The sequence below is a fragment of the Salvelinus alpinus genome, chromosome 7, assembly GCF_045679555.1.
Source record: "Salvelinus alpinus chromosome 7, SLU_Salpinus.1, whole genome shotgun sequence".
In the NCBI taxonomy this organism is placed as follows: domain Eukaryota; kingdom Metazoa; phylum Chordata; class Actinopteri; order Salmoniformes; family Salmonidae; genus Salvelinus; species Salvelinus alpinus.
In genome coordinates, this window is record NC_092092.1 from 68,410,121 (window position 1) to 68,437,005 (window position 26,885).

The 26,885-nt window shown below is 44.4% G+C and overlaps 1 protein-coding gene across 3 annotated transcripts in view; it reads left to right on the top strand.

Moving 5' to 3' along the window:
• Nucleotides 1–26,885, top strand: part of LOC139581513 (fibroblast growth factor receptor-like 1) — an 87,526-nt gene that overhangs the window by 8,222 nt on the left and 52,419 nt on the right. The window contains exon 1 of one of the 3 annotated variants that reach the window (XM_071411344.1): nucleotides 6,491–6,922. The exons of the other annotated variants lie outside the window; for them this stretch is intronic. Coding sequence (XP_071267445.1) covers nucleotides 6,751–6,922 — 172 coding nt within the window. The 5' untranslated portion in view covers nucleotides 6,491–6,750. Of the gene's footprint in view, nucleotides 1–6,490; nucleotides 6,923–26,885 lie in introns of those variants that run through there. 3 annotated transcript variants of the gene reach the window in all.

A 26,885-nucleotide genomic window follows, 5' to 3' on the forward strand; every position in this document is an offset into this window, starting at 1 on the left:
TGAAAACCTGCTCCAGAGCATTCAGGACCTCAGAGTGGGGTGAAGGTTCACCTTCCAACAGGACACCGACCCTAAGCACACAGCCAAGACAGCGCAGGAGTGACTTCGGGACACGTTTCTGAATGTCCTTGAGTGACTCAACCAGAGCCCGGACTTGAACCCGATCGAACATCTCTGGAGAGACCTGAAAATAGCTGTGCAGCGTCGCCCCCCCTTCCGACCTGACAGAGCTTGAGAGGATCTGCAGAGAAGAATGGGAGAAACTCCCCAAATACAGGTGTGCCAAGCTTGTAGCGTCATATCCAAGAAGACTCGAGGCTGTAATTGCTGTCTAAGGTGCTTAAACAAAGCACTGAGTAAAGGGTCTGAATACTTATGTAAATGTGATATTTTTTTTATACATTGGCAAAAATTCCTAAAAAACTGTTTTTGCTTTGTAATTATGGGGTATTGTGTGCGGAAAAAAACAATGTTTTAATCAATTTTAGAATAAGGCTGTAACGTAACAAAACGTGGAAAAAGTCAAGGGGTCTGAATAATTTACGAATGCACTGTAGACTTGATTGTGTGTTTTGGATCATTGTCTTGCTGTATGACCCAGCTGTGCTTCAGCTTCAGCTCACAGACGCATGGTCTGACATTCTCCTGTAGAATTCTCTGATACAGAGCAGAATTCATAGTTCCTTCTATTAAGGCAAGTCATCCAGGTCCTGAAGCAGTAAAGCTTCACCAAAGCATCATATTACCATCACCATGCCTGACCGTTGGAATAAGGTTCTTAATGTGGTATGCAGTGTTTGGTAACATTATGTCTGGCAAAAACAAATGTCATCCAAAAAGTTGACTCAAGTTTTTTTTTAAAGCACCTGGATGATCATCAAGACTCTTCTTTGTGAGGCACTCCCTGGTCTTTGTGGTTGAATTTGTACTTGAAATTGACTACTCTGGGCCTCCCGAGTGGCTCAGAGATCTTAACTTCTTACTGCTGAAATCCCGTTAACGGGATCGTTATGACAACAGCCAGTGAAAGTGCAGGGCTCCAAATTCAAACAACAGAAATCTCATAATTAAAATTCCTCAAACATACAAGTATTATACACCATTTTAAAGATACACTTGTTGTTAATCCCACCACAGTGTCCGATTTCAAAAAGGCTTTACGACAAAAACATACCATAAGATTATGTTAGGTCAGCACCTAGTCACAGAAAAACACATCAATTTTTCCAGCCAAAGAGAGGAGTCACAAAAAGCATAAATAGAGATAAAATGAATCACTAACCTTTGATGATCTTCATCAGATGACACTCATAGGACTTCATGTTACACAATACATGTATGTTTTGTTCGATAAAGTTCATATTTATATCCAAAAATCTCAGTTTACGTTGGCACGTTATGTTCAGTAATGTTTTGCTTCCAAAACATCCGGTGATTTTGCAGAGAGCCACATCAATTTACAGAAATACTCATAATAAAAATTGATAAAGGATACAAGTGTTATGCATGGAATTATAGATAAACTTCTCCTTAATGCAACTGCTGTGTCAGATTTCAAAAAAGCTTTACGGAAAAAGCACACCATGCAATAATCTGAGTACAGCGCTCAGAGACCAAAACAAGCCATACAGATACCCGCCATGTTGTGGAGTCAACAGAAGTCAGAAATAGCATTATAAATATTCACTTACCTTTGATGATCTTCATCAGAATGCACTCCCAGGAATCCCAGTTCCACAATAAATGTTTGTTTTGTTCGATAAAGTCCATCATTTATGTCCAAATACCTCCTTTTTGTTTGCGCGTTTAGTTCACAAATCCAAATTCATAAGGCGCGAGCACTAGGAAAGACTTGAAAACCTACAAACCTCAGATTTCCCACTTCCTGGTTGGATTTTCTCCCAGGTTATTGCCTGCCATATGAGTTCTGTTTTACTCACAGACATCATTCAAACAGTTTTAGAAACTTCAGAGTGTTTTCTATCCTAATCTACTAATAATATGCATATCTTAGCTTCTGGGCCTGAGTAGCAGGCAGTTTACTCTGGGCACCTTATTCATCCAAGCTACTCAATACTGCCCCCCAGCCATAAGAAGTTAAGGCACTGCGTCACAGTGCTTGAGGTGTCACTACAGACCCGGGTTTGATCCCAGGCTGTATCACAACGGCTGTGACCGGGAGTCCCATAGGGAGGCGCACAATTGTCTCAGCGTCGTCCGGGTTAGGGGAGGGTGTTAATTAAGAAGCGCGGTTTGACGGGTCATGTTTCGGACGACGCATGACTCGACCTTCGCCTCTCCCGTGCCCATTGGGGAGTTGCAGCGATGAGACAAGATGGTAATTGGATATCAGGAAAAATAATAATAATAAAATACCTTGACTACTTGATTGAGGGGCTTTACAGATAATTGTAAATGTGGGCTACAGAGATGAGGTAGTCATAAAAAAAATCATGTTAAACACTAGTATTGCACACAGAGTGAGTCCATGCAACTTATTATGTGACTTGTTAAGCACATTTTTTGTCCTGAACTTATTTAAGGTTGCCATAACAAAGGGGTTGAATACCTTTTCATTTTTTATTCATGTCACGGCCGTCAACAGAAGTAGACCAAGGTGCAGCGTGGTGAGCGTACATATTCCTTTATTTATATGACGCCGACAAAAACAATAAACAATCCAAAACAACCGTGAAGCTAAAGGGCTAATGCCACAAACAGAGTTAACCTCCCACCAAGACAGGTGGGAAAAAGGGCTACCTAAGTATGGTTCTCAATCAGAGACAATGATAGACAGCTGTCCCTGATTGAGAACCCTACCCGGCCAAAACATAGAAATACAAATAATAGAACTAAAGAACATAGAATACCCACCCCAAATCACACCCTGACCAAACCAAATAGACATAAAAAGGATCAGGGCATGACAATTCAATTGTAAAAATATAAATAAATTATTATTCCACTTTGACATATGGAGTATTGTGTGTAGGCCAGTGACACAAAAATCGAAACCTTAATCCATTTTAAATTCAGGCTGTAACACAACATTATTTTGAAAAAGGCAAGGGGTGTGAATACTTTCTGAAGGCACTGTATATATGTATGCATGTACTTCCCTCCTCCCCCACCTTCCCAGCTGTTCTCCTGGTCGCATTACAAATGAGATGTTGAAAAGCAATCCTGGGACCGGAGACAGCTCTCCTTGTTTTCTTTTGGATTTTCTGTGTCAGTTTGTGTTGGGGCCTGCACCCCTAAGCAGGTGTGTGTGTGTGTGTGTGTGTGTGTGTGTGAGACTGTAAGGAAGGATGAGACAGAGAGAGAGAGAGACCCCCGCAAGCATTCTGGGACCTAAACTGAGCATTAACGTGATTGACGGATGGCAGTCATACTGTGTCCACTAGTGGTTTTCTAACCTCTCCTTGTGTACCCCCAGACATTTCACAATTTTGTTGTAATACTGAACTAGCTCACCTAATCCACCTATTCAAGGTCTTGCTGATTAGTTGACAATTTGAATTAGGTGTGCTAGCTCTGGAATAGTTCAACTACATGGAACGGCTTGGGGTCCCAGAGGAGAGGTTTGGAAACCCCTGCTCTACACTACATTACATTTACATTTTAGTCATTTAGCAGACGCTCTTATCCAGAGCGACTTACAGTAGAGTGCATACATTTTTATAACATATTTTTTTCTTTTTCTACTTTTCTAAGTGTCCCAAATGGCACCCTATTCCCTACATAGTGCAATGCTTTTGACCAGAGCCCTATGTTGTGCACTATATAGGGAATAGGGTACCATTTGGGACACAGCCATAGACTAAGTCAGTCTCTCTCTTCGCTGCATACCGCTGGTTTGTTCAGTGTGTGGGACTAACCCAGTGCCCCCTGCGCTCTTTCTAAACAACCTGAACCAATCAGCCTCCAAAGGCATTTCCTTTGGTGCTAGGGTGAAAGGTCAGCTGTATTACCCCCCAAAAAACAGCCACTTAATGTCTGAGAGGTTTGAGGTATGTCTGAATGACATCACAGAGCCCCCCATAAGACCAGCTGATGTATGTCTGAATGACATCACAGAGCCATCCATAAGCCCAGCTGATGTATGTCTGAATGACATCACAGATTCCCCCATAAGCCCAGGTGATATGTCTGAATGACATCATAGAGCCCCTAATAAGCCCAGGTGATGTATTTCTGAATGACATCTGAGAGCCCCCCTCCGAAAGCCCAGCTGATGTATGTCTGAATGACCTCACAGAGCCCCCCCCCCTCCCCCGCAAGCCCAGGTGATGTATGTCTGATTGACATCACAGAGCCCCCTCCCCCCGTAAGCCCAGGTGATGTATGTCTGAATGACATCACAGAGCCCAGGTTGTTGTCTCCTTAAATCAGGAAATATGTCACTCACACCAGAGGTTGTTTCATAGTTGTGTGGTTCTTGTTGGACAGCACCAGAGTGAACTGACAATGGATCTGTAGTGTTCTTGCCCGTAGCCACATGGATTTCGGTCTCACGTCGGCAGAGAATCAAAAGCATAGCACACACACACACACACACACACACACACATGGCTTGTTCATTACGCCAGCTGTCGGAGTGGAATCCACACTGCTGTTGGAATGTATAAGGAGTGTGGGAGTTGTGGGGTGGTTTGAAAGTTGGGAATTTGAAGGCTTTAGCAACTGAGGAGCTTGTGTTGCTTGGGCTGTTAGGTGCAGTGTTGTGGGTTTTTCAAGGATGCAGTCGGGACACAGACCCAGCCAAACCCATAGGCTCCAACCAGGAAATCTGAACCACCTGGCTGACTGGTCCGAATTCAGTGGAGGAGCTTTTGGGTGTCAGGGTGGCTGTCTGGAGTGAATAGGCTTGCACCTGTGGGATTTCTCATCTGTTGCTGCCTCTTATATCTCTCCCCCAGTCCCATGGTGGATCAGGCCTGATAAAAGGACCATGTGATATGACCGTGGCTCACTATGAGCAGCTGTCTCTTCCCCCAGTTTTAAATCCGTTGTCTGCTGGAGGTCTCGCTATTTCACGGTGTTGTTCTCACAGTTGGTTTGTCTTTAAGCTTAGGGCAACGCCATCTATTGTCTCCCCCAGTCTTCCTCAAAAGGATTTGAATGGGCCTGAGAAATGTGTGTTTCTCAAAGACCGTGAAGTGAGAGACGTAAGCAGATCCTCTACAAGGTATTTAAACTCTGCACATTTGATGTCGTCCCCCATTTCCTCTCTCTGTGTCTGTCTTTCTGTCTCTTCAGTATGGAATTCCACCACCATCACCCTCAGGTTGTGCAGATGGCAAAACTTGAGTGCTAGCCATGATTATTTTCTGTGCACAAAGTTACACGAGCACAATGTTGAAGTCCTCTATTAACCATATATAATCCTCATATTCTGGCTCAGAGTTGTCACCTATTATCACACTGAGATTTATGTCAGAGTCTAAAATAGCTCTATTCTTCAGGGTCCATATTTCAAAATACTCTATATTAGCAGGACCTTTAAGTCTTTTTTCTGGCCAGCTGCCCTGGGTTTTAAGACTTTAACTTTGAGAAGGGGAGAGGAGGGGCTTGGGGAGGCGCGGTCGTCGTCTCTGTGAGTGTGACCCCTGAGTGACAGCAGCCGAGGGGGAAACGAACCTGAGGCCGTGGTGAACAGATCGACGGGCCGTGATGAACAGAGTACCACTCCGCCAGGGCCGCGGTGAACATCACTCCGTCGGGGACGTAACGCCACTCCTCTGGGGATGAAACTCAGCCTCCACTGACAGGTACAAGTGGCAAGATGACTGATTCATTTGAGACGATATTCTGGAACTGTTTGCACCGTGAGTGCCTCGGCGTGTCAATGGTCACTTTGTGGGCCTCTACCTGGCTCAGCCCCTGCCTCTGACTCATGGCATTCATGTCTAGTTGTGCCAATCCACACTGGCCCTCAACACACAGTCACACACCAAGGACAGCATCGTTGGTGGGGTGTGCGCCAAGTACTGCCGTCATCTCATATGATGAGCTCAACTATTACAAATGTTTGTGAGCTCATATTGTGTACATCACTTCTCTGGCTTAACCTCTTTTCTTAAAAAAAAACATGTTGTCAATGCTTTCTATGTCGATTTGAGCTGGCTGCTAGTTTGTATGTATGCCTCATTAAGATGTCAGTGATGAGTGCAAGATGAGAAAGGGAGATACCCCTCAGTGCTTGTCTCTGTCTGTAGGTACACATCATTTTAATGTTTCCCTGAGGAACAGAGTTAGCCTCATTGTCAGGGCCAGGTTGCCCGGCACTCAATTGACTGTGAAGATTTTGGATGAAACCTCTTCTAACAGAGACCTGCGCATAACAAATGTAGTTAGTCATGTCTGAGAGGAGGTGAGGAATGTGTGAGAGAGGTAGGGGTCTGGGGTACATATGGGCGTGGGGGGGTGAGGTGTGTGTGTGTGAGGGGGAGACTGGGGTCTGGGGTACATATGGGCGTGGGGGTGAGGTGTGTGTGTGTGGGGGGGAATGCTGTCAGACAAGGAACCCAGTGGAGCAGAAACATGGAGGAGGATAAGGAGGAGGAGGACATGTGGGAGAGAGAATAGGAAGCACGTCTCCAAAGCCTTACCAAATTACAACATCTATTTTATTGTGCATTTGAATTTTAAGCATTTGAAGTCATTTTTGGTGTAATAATTCACACATGAAAACACAACTATTTGAAATATAACAAATTTTAATGTAAGAGTATCCATATCTCTGGCTTTATGAACTCAGACCTTTCTTCTGTCTTTATGGTGGCCAACGTGCAATCACTGGAGAGTAAACTGGATGAGCTCGGTTCGAGACTATCCTACCAACGGAACAACGGAGTCGACACGGATAATATACAGTTGGCCGGGTTATACGTGCATCAGCTGGACAGAACAGCTGCATCCGGTAAGACAAGGGGGGGGGGGGGGGGGGCGTGTGTATTTGTCAATCACAGCTGCTGCACTGTGTCTAATATTAAGGAAGTCTCGAGGTATTGCTCGCTTGAGGTAGAGTACCTCATGATAAGCTGTAGACCACATTATCTACCAAGAGAGTTTTCATCTATGTTTTTCGTAGCCGTCTATTTACCACCACGAACCGACACTGGCACTAAGACCGCACTAAACAAACTGTATAGGACCATAATTAAACAATAAAAATGCTCATCCAGAAGTGGTGCTCCTAGTGGCCGGGGACTTTAATTCAGGCAAATTTAAATCCGTTTTAACTCATTTCTACCAGCATGTCACATGTGCAATCAGAGGGGAAAATATCGAGACCACCTTTACTCCACACACAGAGACACGTACAAAGTTCTCCCTCGCCCTCCATTTGGCAGATCTGACCATAATTCTATCCTACTGATTACTGCTTACAAGCAAAAACTAAAGCTGGAAGTACCAGTGACTCGCTCAATACGGAAGTGGTCAGTGGTACCCCCCCCCCCCCCCGTAGCACTCACGTCAGTAGCCATGAAGTGCTTTGAAAGGCTGGGCATAGCTCACATCAACACCATCATCCCGGAAAACCTAGACCAATTCACATACTGCCCCAACAGATCCACAGATGACGCAATCTCAATCGCAATCCACACTGCCCTTTCCCACCTGGAAAAAAGTAATGCTTACAGTTGAAGTCGGAAGTTTACATACACCTTAGCCAAATACATTTAAACTCAGTTTTTCACAATTCCTGACATTTAATCCTCGAGAAATTACCTAAAACAGTTAGGATCACAACTTTATTTTAAGAATGTGAAATGTCAGAGTAATAGTTGAGAGAATTATTTATTTCAGCTTTTATTTCTTTCATCACATTCCGAGTGGGTCAGAAGTTTACATACACTCAATTAGTATTTGGTAGCATTGCCTTTAAATTGTTTAACTTGGGTCAAACGTTTCGGGTAGCCTTCCACAAGCTTCCCACAATAAGTTGGGTGAATTTTGGCCCATTCCTCCTGACAGAGCTGGTGTAACTGAGTCAGGTTTGTAGGCCTCCTTGCTCGCACACGCTTTTTCAGTTCTGCCCACAAATTTTCTATAGGATTGAGGTCAGGGCTTTGTGATGGCCACTCCAATACCTTGACTTTGTTGTCCTTAAGCCATTTTGCCACAATTTTGGAAGTATGCTTGGGGTCATTGTCCATTTGGAAGACCCATTTGCGACCAAGCTTTAACTTCCTGACTGATGTCTTGAGATGTTGCTTCAATATATCCACATAATTTTCCTTCCCTGATGATGCCATCTATTTTGTGAAGTGCACCAGTCCCTTCTGCAACAAAGCACCCCCACAACATGATGCTGCCACCCCCATGCTTCACAGTATGGATGGTGTTCTTTGACTTGCAAGCCTCCCCCTTTTTCCTCCAAACATAACGATGGTCATTATGGCCAAACAGTTCTATATTTGTTTCATCAGACCAGAGGACATTTCTCCAAAAAGTACGATCTTTGTCCCCATGTGCAGTTGCAAACCGTAGTCTGGCTTTTTTTATGGTGGTTTTGGAGCAGTGGCTTCTTCCTTGCGGAGCGGCCTTTCAGGTTATGTCGATATAGGACTCGTTTTACTGTGGATATAGATACTTTGTGTACCTGTTTCCTCCAGCATCTTCACAAGGTCCTTTGCTGTTGTTCCGGGATTGATTTACACTTTTCGCACCAGAGTACGTGGTTCTGGGACAGAACCACTCCTTCCTGAGTGGTTTGACGGCTGCGTGGTCTCATGGTGTTAATACTTGTATACTATTGTTTGTACAGATGAATGTGGTACCTTCAGGCGTTTGGAAATTGCTCCCAAGGATGAATCAGACATGTGGAGGTCTACAAATTTTTCAGTGTTTTTACACTGCTGCTTCTCGCTGTTTATTGTCTATGCATAGTCACTTTACCCCACTTTACCCCTTCCTACATGTACAAATGATCTTGACTAACCTGTACCCCCGCACATTGACTCGGTACCAGTACACCCCTGTATATAGCCTCGTTATTGTTATTTTATGTTGTTATATTGTTACTTTTTATTTAAAAAAATAATTTAGTTTATTGAGTAAATATTTTCTTAACTGCATTGTTGGTTAAGGGCTTGTCAGTTTGCATTTCACTGTAAGGTCTACACATCTATTCGGCTCATGTGACAAATCAAATTTGATTTGATTTTGATTCATGAACTCAGACCTCTCTCCTGTCTTTAAGATGGCAAATGCAAAGCTCCTCTAGTCTAGTTGTCTAGACCTAATTCAGATATTGACGTGTGTGTGTTGGTGGGTGGGTGGGCGGGTGGGTGGAACTCTCCTCAGAATATATGCCCACTACTCCTGGTCTACCTTCCATGTGCCTCTGCATGCTAGGCTGAGGCTGGAGAAGCAGAATACTTGAATTATTTGTATCCTATTCTCAGCACAGTTACTCTTTGTGTCCTGTGAAGTCCTGCTGCCTTAGCAAAATCAAACAGGTACAGGCCAAAAAGTAAAGGTTGGATGTGGTGAAGTGATGCATTAATTTATCTCAGTCCTCAGACTTTCTACTGTTGATTTCTTTCTCACTCTCTCTCTCTCTTACAGCTGTCTTTCTCAATTCAATTCAAAGTCCTTTATTGGCATGGGGAAATGTTTTACATTTCCAAAGCAAGTGAAATAGATAATAAACAAAAGTGAAAAAAACAATAAAAATGAACAGTAAACATTACACTCACAAAAGTTCCAAAGGAATTTAAAATGTCATATTATGTCTATATACAGTGTTGTAACGATGTGCAAATAGTTAAAGTACAAAAGGGGAAATAAATAAACATAAATTTGGGTTGTATTTACAATGGTGTTTGTTCTTCACTGGTTGCCCGTTTCTTGCGGCAACAGGTCACAAATTTTGCTGCTGTGATTGCAAACTGGTATTTCACACAATAGGTATCGGAGTTTATCAAAATTGGATTTGTTTTTCGAATTCTTTGTGTAATCTGTGGGAAATATGTGTCTCTAATATGGTCATATATTTGGCAGGAGGTTAAGAAGTGCAGCTTAGTTTCCACCTCATTTTGTGGGCAGTGTGCACATAGCCTGTCTTCTCTTGAGAGCCAGGTCTGCCTACCGTGGCGTTTCTCAATAGCAAGTCTATGTGCTCACTGAGTCTGTATGTACATAGTCAAAGCTTTCCTTCATTTTGGGTCAGTCACAGTGGTCAGGTATTCTCTCTCGCTCTCTGTTTCGCTCTCTGTCTGTCTGTCAGTCACTGGACCCAGTGCTGGAGGGGGGATGGGCTGCTACTCATGGAGGGTCATTTTTAGCCACCCCCAGTGAAATACTGTGTAAAGCTCCATAGTGGCAGTGTAATAGTAGTTGTAGCCTTTAACACAGTTGCGGCCAGCTTCTTTCCCTCCTAAACCCAGGTCACAGGCCTGGGAATTATCTGTAAACTTTACTTTTTTTTATCACTCCTTTCGCTTCCAATACATCTGGATACTTGTCATTCAGGCCCAAGTTTTCTTCCACTAGATTCCTTTTTGATTGAACTCTTCTTCGGGTTCTTGCCTTTTTGGTTACTCTTTTAAAATGCTTCTGAGACTATTTTTTTCCACCCACTGTATGTTCAGCGCATGTTCCAGGTCTGATGGCAACATTTCTTCATTTGTTGATCTGTTCACTTGAAAAACGACAGGTGTGTTTGTAGATTTTATACAAAACAAGTGGAAATTGGGGGGTCTGGATTACTTCCAGTACTCAGATCACTTACTGCCATTACTCAGAGCAAGGACAATGGAGTTCACACTGTGGTATTGAGAAAGACCTGTAAGTGTCTGGGTGAAGTCCTGCTGCTTGTGGGTCTCATGATGACATGGTCAGGCTTTTGTCCCTCTGAATCCCATGGACACATGACATCTTCTTTAAATCAAAATCAAATTATATTTGTCACATGCTTCTTAAACAACAGGTGTAGACTAACAGTGAAATGCTTACTTACGGGTCATTCCCAACAACGCAGAGGAAAAAAAAAAGAGAAATAGTAGAAAAAGAATAACACAAGGAATGCAGGGATACGAGGTAGTTGAGTTAGATATGTACATATAGGTAGGGATAAAGTGACTAGGCAACAGGATAGATAATAAACAGTAACAGCCGCGTATGTGATGAGTCTAAAGAGTTAGCCTATTTCCAAACCAGGCAGTTAGAGTGTTCTTACTCAGGCAGAACAATGATGCATCGCTCAAACATCATTTCAGGAAAAAAGTGTTGGAGGGCTGCGTCACAGGAGCACTGATGTTTAATTTTGCCTGCCTGACACGCTCACACGGACCTCCGATCTGCCCTGCTCCTGAAAACAGCAAGTGGAACTTTAAAGACTGTGCGCAATTTGCTGACTGGTCGGTGTGGAAACAGGATCTGCTCAGTGCCCACACCCCTCAGCTTTCCCAGAACCCTATGATGCTAACACTGAGGCCCTCCACCAGCCCAGAATTGCAGGGCTCCTGGAGGGAGAAGGAGACACAGGCTGGATCAGTGTCTCTCCCTTTCTTTCTCTCTCCCCATCTCTCTCTACCCTCTCTCTCTCTCTCTCGCTCTCGCTCTCTCTCTCTCTCTCGCTCTCTCTCTCTCTCTCTCTCCCCTCCGCTCTCATTTAACAAATATGAAGAGGACCAGAAGGCACTGTAGTAACTACACCATGTTTGTTGATTAGAACTCTTTATTACTATTAATCTGTATTTCAGGAGGGTCTCTTAAAAATTCCTTTCAGATGAGTCAGTTCAGTAAAGGTGTGACTAGTCTTACTCTGAGGAAAGTATGGCTACTATTTAAGTTCACAGTCTTTAATGTAAACATAACCACCTCCCAACCCCGGGCCAGTGTTAACTGTCATGCTTTACCAATTGGGAGCAATTGACAGCTGTAGAAATGATCACCCTTTACCTGTGAAAAGGATAGGTGGTGCAGTCTGTCTACCTGTGTAGTCATCCCTCTGCACCCAGGGCTATAGGGAAAGAGAGAGCAGAGGGAGATGGGGCTCTCAGATGGTCTTCAGATAGCTATGGGTGTGTAGAATAGAGAATGTGCGTATTGGTTTTCCTATGAGCCGACTATTGTGATGGGCCCTTCTGTTGGGAAACTAAATGTCTGAAATGTATTGTCCCACCATCGTTCCCTGGCCTTTATCTTGGCTTCATGCCAAATGGTGCCCAATTCCCTAAATAGTGAACTACAGCCCTGGGCCCTGGTCAAAAGTAGTGCACTCTATTGGAAATAGGGTGCCATTTGGGATGCAGACCACGAGAGCCTGCTCTAATGAGAGGAAGGTTAAGAGACCAAACAGACCCAATATGTTGATGTTGGCTCTGCAGAGACCAGGGTGGCAACATGAGAACCCACCAGGGCCCAGGGTGGCAACATGAGAACCCACCAGAGCCCAGGGTGGCAACATGAGAACCCACCAGAGCCCAGGGTGGCAACATGAGAACCCACCAGAGCCCAGGGTGGCAACATGAGAACCCACCAGAGCCCAGGGTGGCAGCATGAGAACCCACCAGAGCCCAGGGTGGCAACATGAGAACCCACCAGAGCCCAGGGTGGCAACATGAGAACCCACCAGAGCCCAGGGTGGCAACATGAGAACCCACCAGAGCCCAGGGTGGCAACATGAGAACCCACCAGAGCCCAGGGTGGCAACATGAGAACCCACCAGAGCCCAGGGTGGCAGTATGAGAACCCACCCGCCCCTCATTCCTCCCCGCTTAAGGGGAGGTTAGGGTTAGAGACTTCGCCCCTCTGTCGGCTTCTCTCTGCTTTCTCGGCCCACTTCAGACAGTCACTATAATCTGGAAGCTCAAGGACTGGGCCTAAGGACTAAGGAGTTTACATGTTAAGCATTGTGCCAGTGTTTCAAAGTATGCGTGTGTATTTATGAATAGTGGAAATTCTGGTGACTTAGAGATGGATTGAAAGTGAACAGGCTGATCTATCCCTTGAGAAGGAGTGCTGTGCCATTGCCTAGGATACAAGCACTATTTTGCATCCTATGTCTACAGTCACCTAACACCATCACATGTCTACAGCACCTAACACCATCACATGTCTACAGTCACCTAACACCATCACATGTCTACAGTCACCTAACACCATCACATGTCTACAGTCACCTAACACCATCACATGTCTACAGTCACCTAACACCATCACATGTCTACAGCACCTAACACCATCACATGTCTACAGTCACCTAACACCATCACATGTCTACAGTCACCTAACACCATCACATGTCTACAGTCACCTAACACCATCACATGTCTACAGTCACCTAACAACATCAAGTTGTTGGTGAAATCATCTCACGACCAGGTCCAACCCAGTATGTAGGCCTATGTCCTTCTTTTCCGTACCACACACTGATCTTAAATAATGGATTCATTTTATAAATGTATTGCTGTGTTCAACAACATATTTTCATCATATTGGTGTTAATGTCTATAGGGTTGGTGTTAATCTCTATAGACTTGGTGTTAATGTCTATAGAATAGACTTGGTGTTATTGTCTATAGACTACACTTGGTGTTAATGTCTATAGGCCTGATGTTGATGTCTATAGACTTGGTGTTGATGTCTACAGAATAGACTTGGTGTTATTGTCTATAGACTAGACTTGGTGTTATTGTCTATAGACTAGACTTGGTGTTAATGTATATAGACTAGACTTGGTGTTAATGTCTATAGGCTTGGTATTTATGTCTAGGGTTTGTGTTAATGTCTAGACTGGCCTTGGTGTTAATGCCTGTAGACTAGACTTGGTGTTACTGTCTATAGACTAGGCTTGGTGTTAATGTCTATAGGGTTGGTGTTCATTTTTATAGGGTTTGTGTTAATGTCTATAGACTAGGCTTGGTGTTAATGCCTATAGACTAGGCTTGGTTTTATTGTCTATAGGGTTTGTGTTAATGTCTACAGACTAGGCTTGGTGTTAATGCCTATAGACTAGGCTTGGTGTTAATGCCTATAGACTAGGCTTGGTGTTAATGCCTGTAGACTAGGCTTGGTGTTAATGTCTATAGACTAGGCTTGGTGTTAATGTCTATATACTAGGCTTGGTGTTAATGTCTATAGACTAGGCTTGGTGTTAATACATATAGACTAGGCTTGGTGTTATTGTATATAGACTAGACTATGTTCTAGGATGATGTGGTAGGGTTAACCTATGTTCTAGGATGATGTGGTAGGATTAACCTATGTTTTATGATGATGTGGTAGGGTTAACCTATGGTCTGGGATGGTTTGGTAGGGTTAACTTATGATCTGGGATGGTTTGGTAGGGTTAACCTATGGTCTGGGATGGTGTGGTAGGGTTAACCTGTGGTCTGGTATGGTGTGGTAGGGTTAACCTATATTCTAGGATGATGTGGTAGGGTTAACCTATATTCTAGGATGATGTGGTAGGGTTAACCTATGGGGATGGTAGGGTTAACCTATGGTCTGGGATGATGTGGTAGGGTTAACCTATGGGGATGGTAGGGTTATCCTGTGGTCTGGGATGATGTGGTAGGGTTAGCCTATGGGGATGGTAGGGTTATCCTGTGGTCTGGGATGATGTGGTAGGGTTAACCTATGGGGATGGTAGGGTTATCCTGTGGTCTGGGATGATGTGGTAGGGTTAACCTATGGGGATGGTAGGGTTATCCTGTGGTCTGGGATGATGTGGTAGGGTTAACCTATGGGGATGGTAGGGTTATTCTGTGTCTGGGATGATGTGGTAGGGTTAACCTATGGGGATGGTAGGGTTATCCTGTGGTCTGGGATGATGTGGTAGGGTTAACCTATGGGGATGGTAGGGTTATCCTGTGGTCTGGGATGATGTGGTAGGGTTAACCTATGGGGATGGTAGGGTTATTCTGTGTCTGGGATGATGTGGTAGGGTTAGCCTATGGGGATGGTAGGGTTATCCTGTGGTCTGGGATGATGTGGTAGGGTTAACCTATGGGGATGGTAGGGTTATCCTGTGGTCTGGGATGATGTGGTAGGGTTAACCTATGGGGATGGTAGGGTTATCCTGTGGTCTGGGATGATGTGGTAGGGTTAACCTATGGGGATGGTAGGGTTATCCTGTGGTCTGGGATGATGTGGTAGGGTTAACCTATGGGGATGGTAGGGTTATCCTGTGGTCTGGGATGATGTGGTAGGGTTAGCCTATGGGGATGGTAGGGTTATCCTGTGGTCTTGGTGTGGTAGGACTATCAGTTTTCACCAGGCTCACCCTGACCTCCTGAAGGCAAAGACTCTGGCACAGAGAACACATTAGACCTAAGTCCTGCTTAAGAGTTCATAATCAAAAACATTCCACAGATCCCAACTCCCTTTCTCCAAGCTCAGAGTACAGGCGCATGCCAACAGCTTTGTTGTGCATTGGACTCTTCGACAGACCAAATGCCCCTACCGGACTCACTGGCCAATAGACAGTGTATCTGCTGTGGAATTCTTCCTCTTCCTTACAGTCTATGATCAGAGCCCAGACTCTCCAGGATACAAGGACAGTCACACCTCATTGACAATGTTAATCACCGCTGGTCAGCGGACGGAGCCGAGGCCGAGAGAGAGAGAGTATTACTGGAAGGAATTATACTTTTGTTGGCCCTACTTGGAATTCTGGACTTCACTTTCTTTCCTTTCATTAGTAGGCATTCCAGACATGCATGTTGACTCTCTCCGTACCTTAAGCCAGTATGTTGACTCCCTCCGTACCTTAAGCCAGTATGTTGACTCCCGTTGTACCTTAAGCCAGTATGTTGGCTCCCTCCGTACCTTATGCCAGTGTGTTGACTCCCTCTATAGCTTAAGCCAGTATATTTACTCCCTCCGTACCTTAAGCCAGTTTGCTGTAAAAGGGAATAAAGATAAATGGATTATGCGGCTGGAAGAGAGATCCATAGAGATGAGGGATATAAAAACAGACTACCTCTTTAAGCTACACTATATATATATATATAACAAAAAAGTATGTGGACAGTCCTTCAAATTAGTGGATTTGGCTATTTCAACCACACGTGTTGCTGACAGGTGTATAAAATTGAGCACACAACCATGCATTCTCCATAGACAAACGTTGACAGTAGAATTGCCTTACTGAAGAGCTCAGTGACTTTCAACGTGGCGCGGTCATAGGATGCTACCTTTCCAACAAGTCCGTTTGTCAAATTTCTGCTCTGCTAGAGTTTCCCCGGTCAACTGTAAGTGCTGTTATTATGAAGTGGAAATGTCTAGGAGAAAAAACAGCTCAGCCACGAAGTGGTAGGCCACACAAGCTCACAGAATAGGACTGCCGAGTGCTGTCCTCAGTTGCAAAACTCACTACCGAGTTCAAACTGCCTCTGGAATCAACGTCAGCACAGAACTGTTCGTCGGGAACTTCATGAAATGGGTTTCCATAGCCGAGCAGCCGCACACAAGCCTAAGATCACCATGCGCAATGCCAAGCATCTGCTGGATTGGTGTAAAGTAAGCTGCCATTGGAATCTGGAGCAGTGGAAACCGGTTCTCTGGAGTGATGAATCACGCTTCACCATCTGACAGTCTGACTGACTAATCTGGGTTTGGCGGATGCCAGGAGAACTCTACCTGCCTGAATGCGTAGTGCCAATTGTAAAGTTTGGTGGAGGAGGAATAGTGGCCTAGGGCTGTTTTTCATGGTTCGGGCTAGGCCCCTTAGTTTCAGTGAAGGGAAACCTTAACGCTACAGCACACAATGACATTCTAGACGATTCTGTTCTTCCAACTTTGTGGCAACAGTTTGGGGAAGGCCCTTTCCTGTTTCAGCATGACAATGCTCCTGTGCACAAAGCGAGGTCCATAAAGAAGTGGTTTGTCAAGATCGGTATGGAATAACTTGACTGGCCTGGAAAGAGCCCTGAACTCAACCCCATCGAACTCCTTTGGGATGAATTGGAATGCAGACTGCGAGCCAGGCCTAATCGCCCAACATCAGTGCCCGACCTCACTAATGCTCTTGTGGCTGTATGGAAGCAAGTGCCCGCAGCAATGTTCCAACATCTAGTGGAAAGACTTCCCAGAAGAGTGGAGGCTGTTATAGCAGCAAAAGGGGTACCAACTCCATATTAATGCCCATGATTTTGAAATTAGATGTTCGACGAGCCGGTGTCCACATATTTTTGGCCATTTTGCATACTTTTTGGCCACTTTAGATCCCCCAAGTGGAGCCAGCAGCAGCAGCATAGGGTAAGGCATTTAGGTTTAAATGGACAAAACAGATTGTGTTTTAAAAGGTCCAGCCTGCAATTTCCTCTCCCCACAATTCCCTATCATCCCCTCACACAACTCTTTCTCTCTTTCCCTTTCCCGCTCTCTCGCTCTCTCACCCTCGCGCTCCCCCCCCCCCCCCCCCTCTCTGATGTATACACACACACAAAGCAACCCTGACCTGCAATCACACTGACAGACAATCTCATGAAAAATATGTTTTTTGGTAGTTTCTATTTAATTCCCCCAGAGAGAGGTTAAACGGTATGTGGACTCAACTCCCTCCATACCTTAACAGTATGTTGACTCCCTCTATACCTTAAGCCAGTATGTTGACTCCCTCTATACTTTAAGCCAGTATGTTGACTCCCTCTATACTTTAAGCCAGTATGTTGACTCCCTCTATACTTTAAGCCAGTATGTTGACTCCCTCTGTACTTTAAGCCAGTATGTTGACTCCCTCTATACTTTAAGCCAGTATGTTGACTCCCTCTATACTTTAAGCCAGTATGTTGACTCCCTCTGTACTTTAAGCAAGTATGTTGACTCCCTCTGTACTTTAAGCCAGTATGTTGACTCCCTCTGTACTTTAAGCAAGTATGTTGACTCCCTCTGTACTTTAAGCAAGTATGTTGACTCCCTCTGTACTTTAAGCAAGTATGTTGACTCCCTCTGTACTTTAAGCCAGTATGTTGACTCCCTCTGTACTTTAAGCAAGTATGTTGACTCCCTCTGTACTTTAAGCCAGTATGTTGACTCCCTCTGTACTTTAAGCCAGTATGTTGACTCCCTCTGTACTTTAAGCAAGTATGTTGACTCCCTCTGTACTTTAAGCCAGTATGTTGACTCCCTCTGTACTTTAAGCAAGTATGTTGGCTCCCTCTGTACTTTGAGCAAGTATGTTGACTCCCTCTGTACTTTAAGCCAGTATGTTGACTCTCTCTGTACTTTAAGCAAGTATGTTGACTCCCTCTGTACTTTAAGCAAGTATGTTGACTCCCTCTGTACTTTAAGCCAGTATGTTGACTCCCTCTGTACTTTAAGCAAGTATGTTGACTCCCTCTGTACTTTAAGCCAGTATGTTGACTCCCTCTGTACTTTAAGCAAGTATGTTGACTCCCTCTGTACTTTAAGCCAGTATGTTGACTCCCTCTGTACTTTAAGCCAGTATGTTGACTCCCTCTGTACTTTAAGCCAGTATGTTGACTCCCTCTGTACTTTAAGCCAGTATGTTGACTCCCTCCTAACCTTAACCCAGTGGTTCTTAACCTTGTTGGAGGTACTGAACCCCACCAGTTTCATATGCGCATTCACCGAACCCTTCTTAATTGGAAAAATAAAATATGATTTTTTCAAATTCAAAACATAGGTATATATTTTACTGGTGCACAAAATGAACCGTGCATCAACATCAACACCGTGTGTTCAAAGAACAAAATCATCAAAACATGATTTTCATACAAAAACAAAAACATAATAATGAATATTTACTGCAAATCAGTGTGACTTCTGCTGTTGCCTTTCAGAGACCAGTTCAGAAATGCGCGGCTTCACCTTGGCAAGTGCCACTCTCATGTCATTTTCGCAACAAAGTCTGTTCCTTTTCTTCGTTTTTATGTCCAGCATCCTCGAAAAGGATTGCTCGCAAAGATATGTTGTAACAAACGGTATGAAAATCTCCAGAGCTTTCTTAGCAATAACAGGGTACGTTACCATTTGTTGACACCAAAACGTTGAAAGCGTTGTTGTTCTGAAGAGTTGCTGTTGAACCTGGCTCTGCTGAATTTCAATGATTTCATCGAGGTATTCATCATTGACATCTGTTGTCTCAACACTAAACGTGAACGGCTGTCTCACCCATGCTGGATATGACTCTCTTGTAGGGAAGTATCCGTCGAGAGACTTTGCAAGCTCATCTAAGTGCGTGGCAATTGCTTGCTTCAGTTCTGCGGGTACAGAAATGTCTCCGATTCCAGATACATCTTCGATCTTACTTTACACAGTCGTCCAGCAGGGGAAAGTTTGCGAAGTTATCGTTCTCTGTTCGCCGTTTTCATAACGGTAGCTTTTTTTGAAAAGCCTTCAGGTTTTCCTCCGCTTCGATGATTTTGACTCCACCGCCCTGCATCTTTTGATTGAGATGATTGAGAGCTGCGAAGATATCAGCCATGTACGCTAAAATGAGAATGAACTCAGAATTTTTGAAGCAATCTGCATGACAATGTTGGTGCTCTTGCAAAAACAGGGCTAATTCCACACGCACGGCAAAAACACGATTCAGCACCTGTCCCCGGGATAACCACCGAACGTTAGAATGGTACAGAAGTACCTCGAATTCAGAGCCCATTTCTTTACACAGCTCACTGAAGATGCGGTGCCTCAGAGCACTAGTTCGCACATAGTTCACGCATTCCACTACAATTTTTAATACTTCTGCCAGTTTTGGAGGCAAGGTTTTTGTTGCCAACGCATGCCTGTGCAGAATACAATGCGTAACAATGATGTGTGGTGCATCGGCTTTCACTAGCGCACCAAAACCAGACTTTCCTCCCAGCATGACTGGAGCTCCGTCCGAACAAACTGCAGAAACCATATCCCACGAAAGATTGTTGTCTTTGAAGAAGTCATCCACAAGTTTCTTCACATCGGCTGCCTTAGTTGTTGTTGTACAAAATAAAAAATCTTCCTTTATCACGTCGTCTTTCACATAGAGCATGAATACAGCAAGATGGCTTAGATTGGAAACGTCTGTGGTCTCGTCGAGTTGAAGGCTAAATTTTGCCGGGCTTGAAATCAGATCTGCAACTACTTGAGCCAAGATGTCTTTGCTCATGTCCTCTTCTGTCGCTGATGGTGTCATTTGAAAGAGGAATTTGGGATAACTTAACTTCAGCCTCTTTTCCCAGCATGATATTCGCCATCTTCAACACAGCTGGTTTTATGAGTGTTTCACCAATGGTGTGTGGTTTGCCCTGCTTTGCGATCAGGTAAGCAACTTCGTACGATGCTGTGAGGATCGGTTTGTTGATGGGTACAAAGCCGAGAACAGGCAGAGTAGCCTTTTCATCGAATCTGGCTCTCTTCACCTTGAATTCAGCGAGCGTTGTGTTCTTGTATTTTCCATCTCCATGCAGCTTAAGGAAGTGTTCTCTTAGTTTTGCCGGTGCTAGACTAGAATTGCTCAACTTGGCAGTGCAAATCATGCAGTTAGGACGCTGACTCCCATCACGTTCCGTTATACATGTGAATCCATATTGTACATATTCGTCCGACCACTTTCTTTTTTTGCTCGACATAGTAATAAGTATGAAGGGATTAAAATATTAAGAAAGAAATCACAAGACGTACCATCACGACAGTCACAAGTCGACTACTGAGCGCACCAAATTCCCTGCAGCACAGATAGGCCAAGCGATGTAGCGTGATCACCTGCAGCCAATGATGGCCAAGCGGGGCGTGTCACCTCGAATCATATGAGTCGGATGTGTGTCTTGACCTCCGCCGAACCCCTGAGACTGACTCACCGAACCCCTGAGGTTCGATCGAACCCAGGTTAAGAACCACTGCCTTAACCCTTGTGTTGTTTTAAGAGTCAAAAATGACCCGCCACTATGTTTAACAGCAGAGAATATGTATGACTTTTCCTAGTGACCCCAACATTAGAAAAAGTTAAACATCGCCTTTGTTCATATTTCCATGAAAGCTGTACACTACCAGGGTACAAAGATTGTCTTAGGGTCATTTTTGACCCGGCAGTTATAAAATAATTTACACACCACAAAAAACACACACACACACACACACACACACACACACACACACACACAATGAGAAATTGAAATTGTGTGCTACTGATTAAACACAGACAAAACTAAAACTTTCTTGTGCATGTGCAGCATCTCCCCTCCACGACCCCTCCACGACCCCACACATGACTCAAGTTCACAGACAAAATAAACACAATTTCAGACAAAATAAACAAAATTTCAGACAAAATAAACGTTTCTTGAAAGCATTGTTTACTAATGGGGAATGCAGTCAGAGGCTATAAAGGTGTTGCAGATGGTAGTCCCCCCAGTTCTCTCTTTGCTGAATCCATGAATGCACGTTTCAGTGCCCAACAGGTCCAGGAGGAACAAGAGAACAGTGATTTAAAAGAGGAGGAGGTGTCTGAAGAAGAAGATGGGGAAGAATATAACCCAGAGTATGATGCATCATCTTCAGATGAAAAGGAAATCCCCCAAGCTGAAAGAGAGACATTTTTGTCAAAGAGCAGCAAAATAACATTGTCCTTGTCACCATATGACAACCAGGGCAGGATGGCAGCACAAGATGTCATAAGGATGACCCCAGGGCCCACAAAACATGCAGTTGCCCAGGACATCGCCTCAACATTCTACATGTTCATCACACCAGCCATCAAAAAAATAATCCTGGAGATGACACATTTGGAGTATTTCCATAAATATGGAGACTACTGGAAAAGGATTGATGAGATTGATGGAAAGGATTGATGAGATGGACCTGCGTGCCTACATAGGGCTGCTGATCTTAGCGGGTGTGTATAGGTCCCGAGGCGAGTCTACATGTAATCTCTGGGATGCAGCAAGTGGAAGAGCGGTTTTCCGTGCCACGATGCCACTGAAAGTCTTTCACACTTTCTCAAGAATGCTAATATTTGATTACCGTGAGTCAAGACCTGCAAGAAATGTGAGAGACAAACTGGTGGCCATAAGAGAGGTCTGGGAGAAGTGGGTGGAGCGTCTGCCATACCTCTACAACCCTGGGCCTGAAGTAACAGTGGATGAGCAACTGTAATGTAAGTGATTTTCACTGTTAATTTTATTATGTGTCTGTAATATCTGTAATATCATTGATTTATGTTTTGATTTATCTGTGACACTGATACTAATTACTGATAGTAATCTCTTTTGTCAAAAGGTCGCTGTCCTTTCCGGCAATATATGCCCAGCAAGCCAGCAAAGTATGGCATCAAGATATGGGTGGCCTGTGACGCACAATCCAGCTATGCTTGGAAGATGCAAGTCTACACAGGGAAGCCGACCAGTGGAGGCCCGGAGAAGAACCAGGGGATGCGGGTTATGCTTGATGTGACAGATGGACTGAGGGGGCACAATGTCACGTGACAATTTCTTCACCTCTTATGAACTCAGCCAGCAGCTCCTGAAGAGGAAGATCACCATGGTTGGCACAGTTAGAAAGAACAAGCCCACCACCACTCTAGTTTCAGACGTCCCAAAGAAGAACAAGAATGTGGTCCTCCTGAGCACACTGCACAAAACGGCTGAGATCAGTGATCGTGAGGACAGGAAGCAAGCCATCATTCTGGACGACAACCACAACAAAGGAGGCATGGACAACCTGGACAAGGTGATTGGAACTTACAGCTGCAGGAGGATGACTGCCCGCTGGCCCCTGGTCATCTTCCATAACATCATTGATGTGTCCTCATACAATGCCTTCGTGATATGGAACAAGATAATCCCTACCTGGATGCCCGATCAGCGGAACAAGAGGAGGGTGTTCCTGGAGCAGCTGGGAAAGGCACTTGTAACCCCACTCATTCAAAGAAGGGAGCACCTCCCCCGCACAGCAGCCTCTAAAGCGCTTGTGAAAGCTGTTCAGGGGGCTGAATCTTGTCCTGATCCACCTAAGGCTGCAGCTGGGGCAGGCAAGAGGACGAGATGCCAATTCTGCCCCCCAAAGAAGGACTGTAAAACAAATACTATGTGCTGCACATGTGAGAAATGTATCTGCAAAGTCCATGCACACACACTTGCATACTGTCCTACGTGTGCTAATTCGAGTTGATTGATTTATGTTCTTCACATTTTTGTTTTGTATCTATTCTTTTATTATTATTTATTGTTGTTGTTTATACACCTTGTGGGTGGGGGCTAGGGTTGCAAAGAGTCGGAAACATTTCGGTAAATGTCCGGAATTTTTCCATGGGAAGTTAAGCCCAGGAATTTTGCAGGAAAATGCCACGGGCACTATCTGATGTGTGGAGACATTTCACTGCAGCTAATGTAGAAGGAAAAGCTGTGTACATTTGCAAATACTGTGCCAAATCATATGTGAAGAATGCAACAAAGATGCAGAATCATCTGGCCAAGTGCATAAAGTTCCCTCAGCGCTCACAACAAGAAACCTCTGACAAAAGTCCCTCTACTTCTATTCGAGGTGAAAATTATGAATCAGACACCTTATCGATAGCAACAGGTCATGGTCATCCTTTTTTGACTCAATGGAGGAACGTAGTCAGAGAAATGCTGATTAATGTCTTGCTCGAGCTGTGTATGCAACTGGTTCACCTCTGATGCTCACAGGCAATGGGTATTGGAAGAGATTTCTGAATGTTCTTCGCCCAGCATACACCCCTCCAACCAGACATGCTTTATCTACTAATTTGCTGGATGCAGAGTTCAACAGATGTCAAGTGAAGGTCAAGAAAATCATAGAGAAAGTAGACTGTATTGCAATCATCTCGAATAGTCGAATGTTCGTGGGCAAGGAATAATTAACTACATCATCTCCACCCCTCAACCAGTATTCTACAAGAGCACAGACACAAGGGACAACAGACACACCGGTCTCTACATTGCAGATGAGCTGAAGGCAGTCATCAATGACCTTGGACCACAGAAGGTATTTGCACTGGTGACAGACAATGCTGCGAACATGAAGGCTGCTTGGTCTAAAGTGGTGGAGTCCTACCCTCACATCACACCCATTGGCTGTGCTGCTCATGCATTGAATCTGCTCCTCAAGGACATCATGGCACTGAAAACAATGGATACACTCTACAAGAGAGCCAAGGAAATGGTTAGGTATGTGAAGGGTCATCAAGTTATAGCAGCAATCTACCTCACCAAGCAAAGTGAGAAGAATAAGAGCACCACATTGAAGCTGCCCAGCAACACCCGTTGGGGTGGTGTTGTCATCATGTTTGACAGTCTCCTGGAGGGGAAGGAGTCTCTCCAAGAAGTGGCCATATCACAGTCTGCCGATATGGAAAGCCCCATCAAGAGGATCCTCCTGGATGATGTATTTTGGGAGAGAGTGGTAAGCAGCCTGAAACTCCTGAAACCTATAGCAGTAGCCATTGCACGGATTGAGGGAGACAATGCCATCCTGTCTGATGTTCAGACTTTGCTTGCAGATGTAAGAGAAGAAATCCGTACTGCCCTGCACACTCCACTGTTGCTTGAGTCAGAGGAAACTGCAGTTCTGAAATACATCAAAAAGCGTGAAGACTTCTGCCTGATGCCCATACACGCCGCAGCGTACATGTTGGACCCCAAGTATGCTGGCAAGAGCATCCTGTCTGGTGCAGAGATCAACAAGGCCTATGGTGTCATCACTACCGTGTCTCGCCACCTTGGCCTGGATGAGGGCAAGGTTCTTGACAGTCTGGCAAAGTACACTTCCAAGCAAGGGCTTTGGGATGGAAATGCAATATGACAGTCGTGCCAACATATCTCATCAGCCACCTGGTGGAAGGGACTTTGTGAATCTGAGGCTCTTTCCCCTGTTGCCTCCATCGTCCTCCAAATCCCACCAACATCAGCCGTCCTCAGAGCGCAACTGGTCCATGATGGGGAACACACACACCAAAGCACGCAACAGGCTGACCAATACAAGGATTGAAAAATTGATGTCCATCCAGGCAAATTTGAGGCTTTGTGAGCCTGACCACGAGCCATCCTCAACAAGGTTGGAAAGTGACAGTGAAGATGAGAACTCAGAGTCGGATGTTCAAGAGTTGGACATCGATCCAGGGAGAAGACATGGAAGCCTGAGAGGAAGACAACCAAAGCTTTAGTTTCTGGACTATCGTTTTACAGATGTATGTTGAAAACTTTTTGGGGAGATGCGATGGATCATTGGGGATCATTCAGTATTCCCTTTCTTTTGTTGTTCAGTAAAATCATCCCGTGTGAAGAGTCAACTCATTTAATTAAAGTTCAATTCGTAACAATTTTTTTATTTTTTATTTCTATTGGAAGGATGTAATCATTTGCAATTATGTCAACTTATGATAAGGTAAAAGGTTTATGTTTCTGTCTCCATATGATATGGTAAATATATCCAATGCAAAAAACATTACAATTAAATGGTATTAATATTAATTTCCACATATTTCCGTTAATTCTCATATATTCTCGTTAATTCCCATATATTCCTGTTAATTCCCACGGAAAGTTTGCACTTCCTGAATATTCCCCAAAATGTGCAACCCTAGTGGGGGCAATGGTTAAAAAAATGGGAGAAGACTAGTATTTTGTAGTTGAATTCCTCATTGTACAATATATGAGAATATATCACTATGTTGCCAAAAACGTTGAAGACAGTTGTTGTTTCCCTTCAAAAAAATGCATTCAAAACTACTTTCTGCACAAAGTCCCTCTTTGCCATGCAAATGAACTGAATCCCAAAACAAAATTTCCACTGCATTTCAGCCCTACCACAAAAGGACCAGCTGACATCATGTCAGTGATTCTCTCGTTAACACAGGTGTGAGTGTTGACGAGGACAAGGCTGGCAATCACTCTGTCATGCTGATTGAGTTCGAATAACAGACTGGAAGCTTCAAAAGAGGGTGGTGCTTGGAATCATTGTTCTTCCTCTGTCAACCATGGTTACCTGCAAGGAAACACGTGCCGTCATCATTGCTTTGCACAAAAAGGGCTTCACAGGCAAGGATATTGCTGCCAGCACCTAAATCAACTATTTATCAGATCATCAAGAACTTCAAGGAGAGCGGTTCAATTGTTGTGAAGAAGGCTTCAGGGCGCCCAAGAAAGTCCAGCAAGCGCCAGGACTATCTCCTAAAGTTGATTCAGCTGCGGGATCGGGGCACCACCAGTACAGAGCTTGCTCAGGAATGGCAGCAGGCAGGTGTGAGTGCATCTGCACGCACAGTGAGGCGAAGACTTTTGGAGGATGGCCTAGTGTCAAGAAGGGCAGCAAAGAAGCCACTTCTCTACAGGAAAAACATCAGGGACAGACTGATATTCTGCAAAAGGTACAGGGATTGGACTGCTGAGGACTGGGGTAAAGTCATTTTCTCTGATGAGTCCCCTTTCCGATTGTTTGGGGCATCCGGAAAAAAGCTTGTCCGGAGAAGACAAGGTGAGCGCTACCATCAGTCCTGTGTCATGCCAACAGTAAAGCATCATGAGAGCATTCATGTGTGGGGTTGCTTCTCAGCCAAGGGAATGGGCTCACTCACAATTTTGCCTAAGAACACAACCATGAATAAAAAATGGTACCAACACATCCTCCGAGAGCAACTTCTCCCAACCATCCAGGAACAGTTTGGTGACGAACAATGCCTTTTCCAGCATGATGGAGCACCTTGCCATTAGGCAAAAGTGATAACTAAGTGGCTCGGGGAACAAAACATCGATATTTTGGGTCTATGGCCAGGAAACTCCCCAGACCTTAATCCCATTGAGAACTTGTGGTCAATCCTCAAGAGGCGGGTGGACAAACAAAACCCCACAAATTCTGACAAACTCCAAGCATTGATTATGCAGGAATGGGCTGCCATCAGTCAGGATGTGAAGCCTTTGACACTTATGAAATGCTTGTAATTATACTTCAGTATTCCATAGTAACAT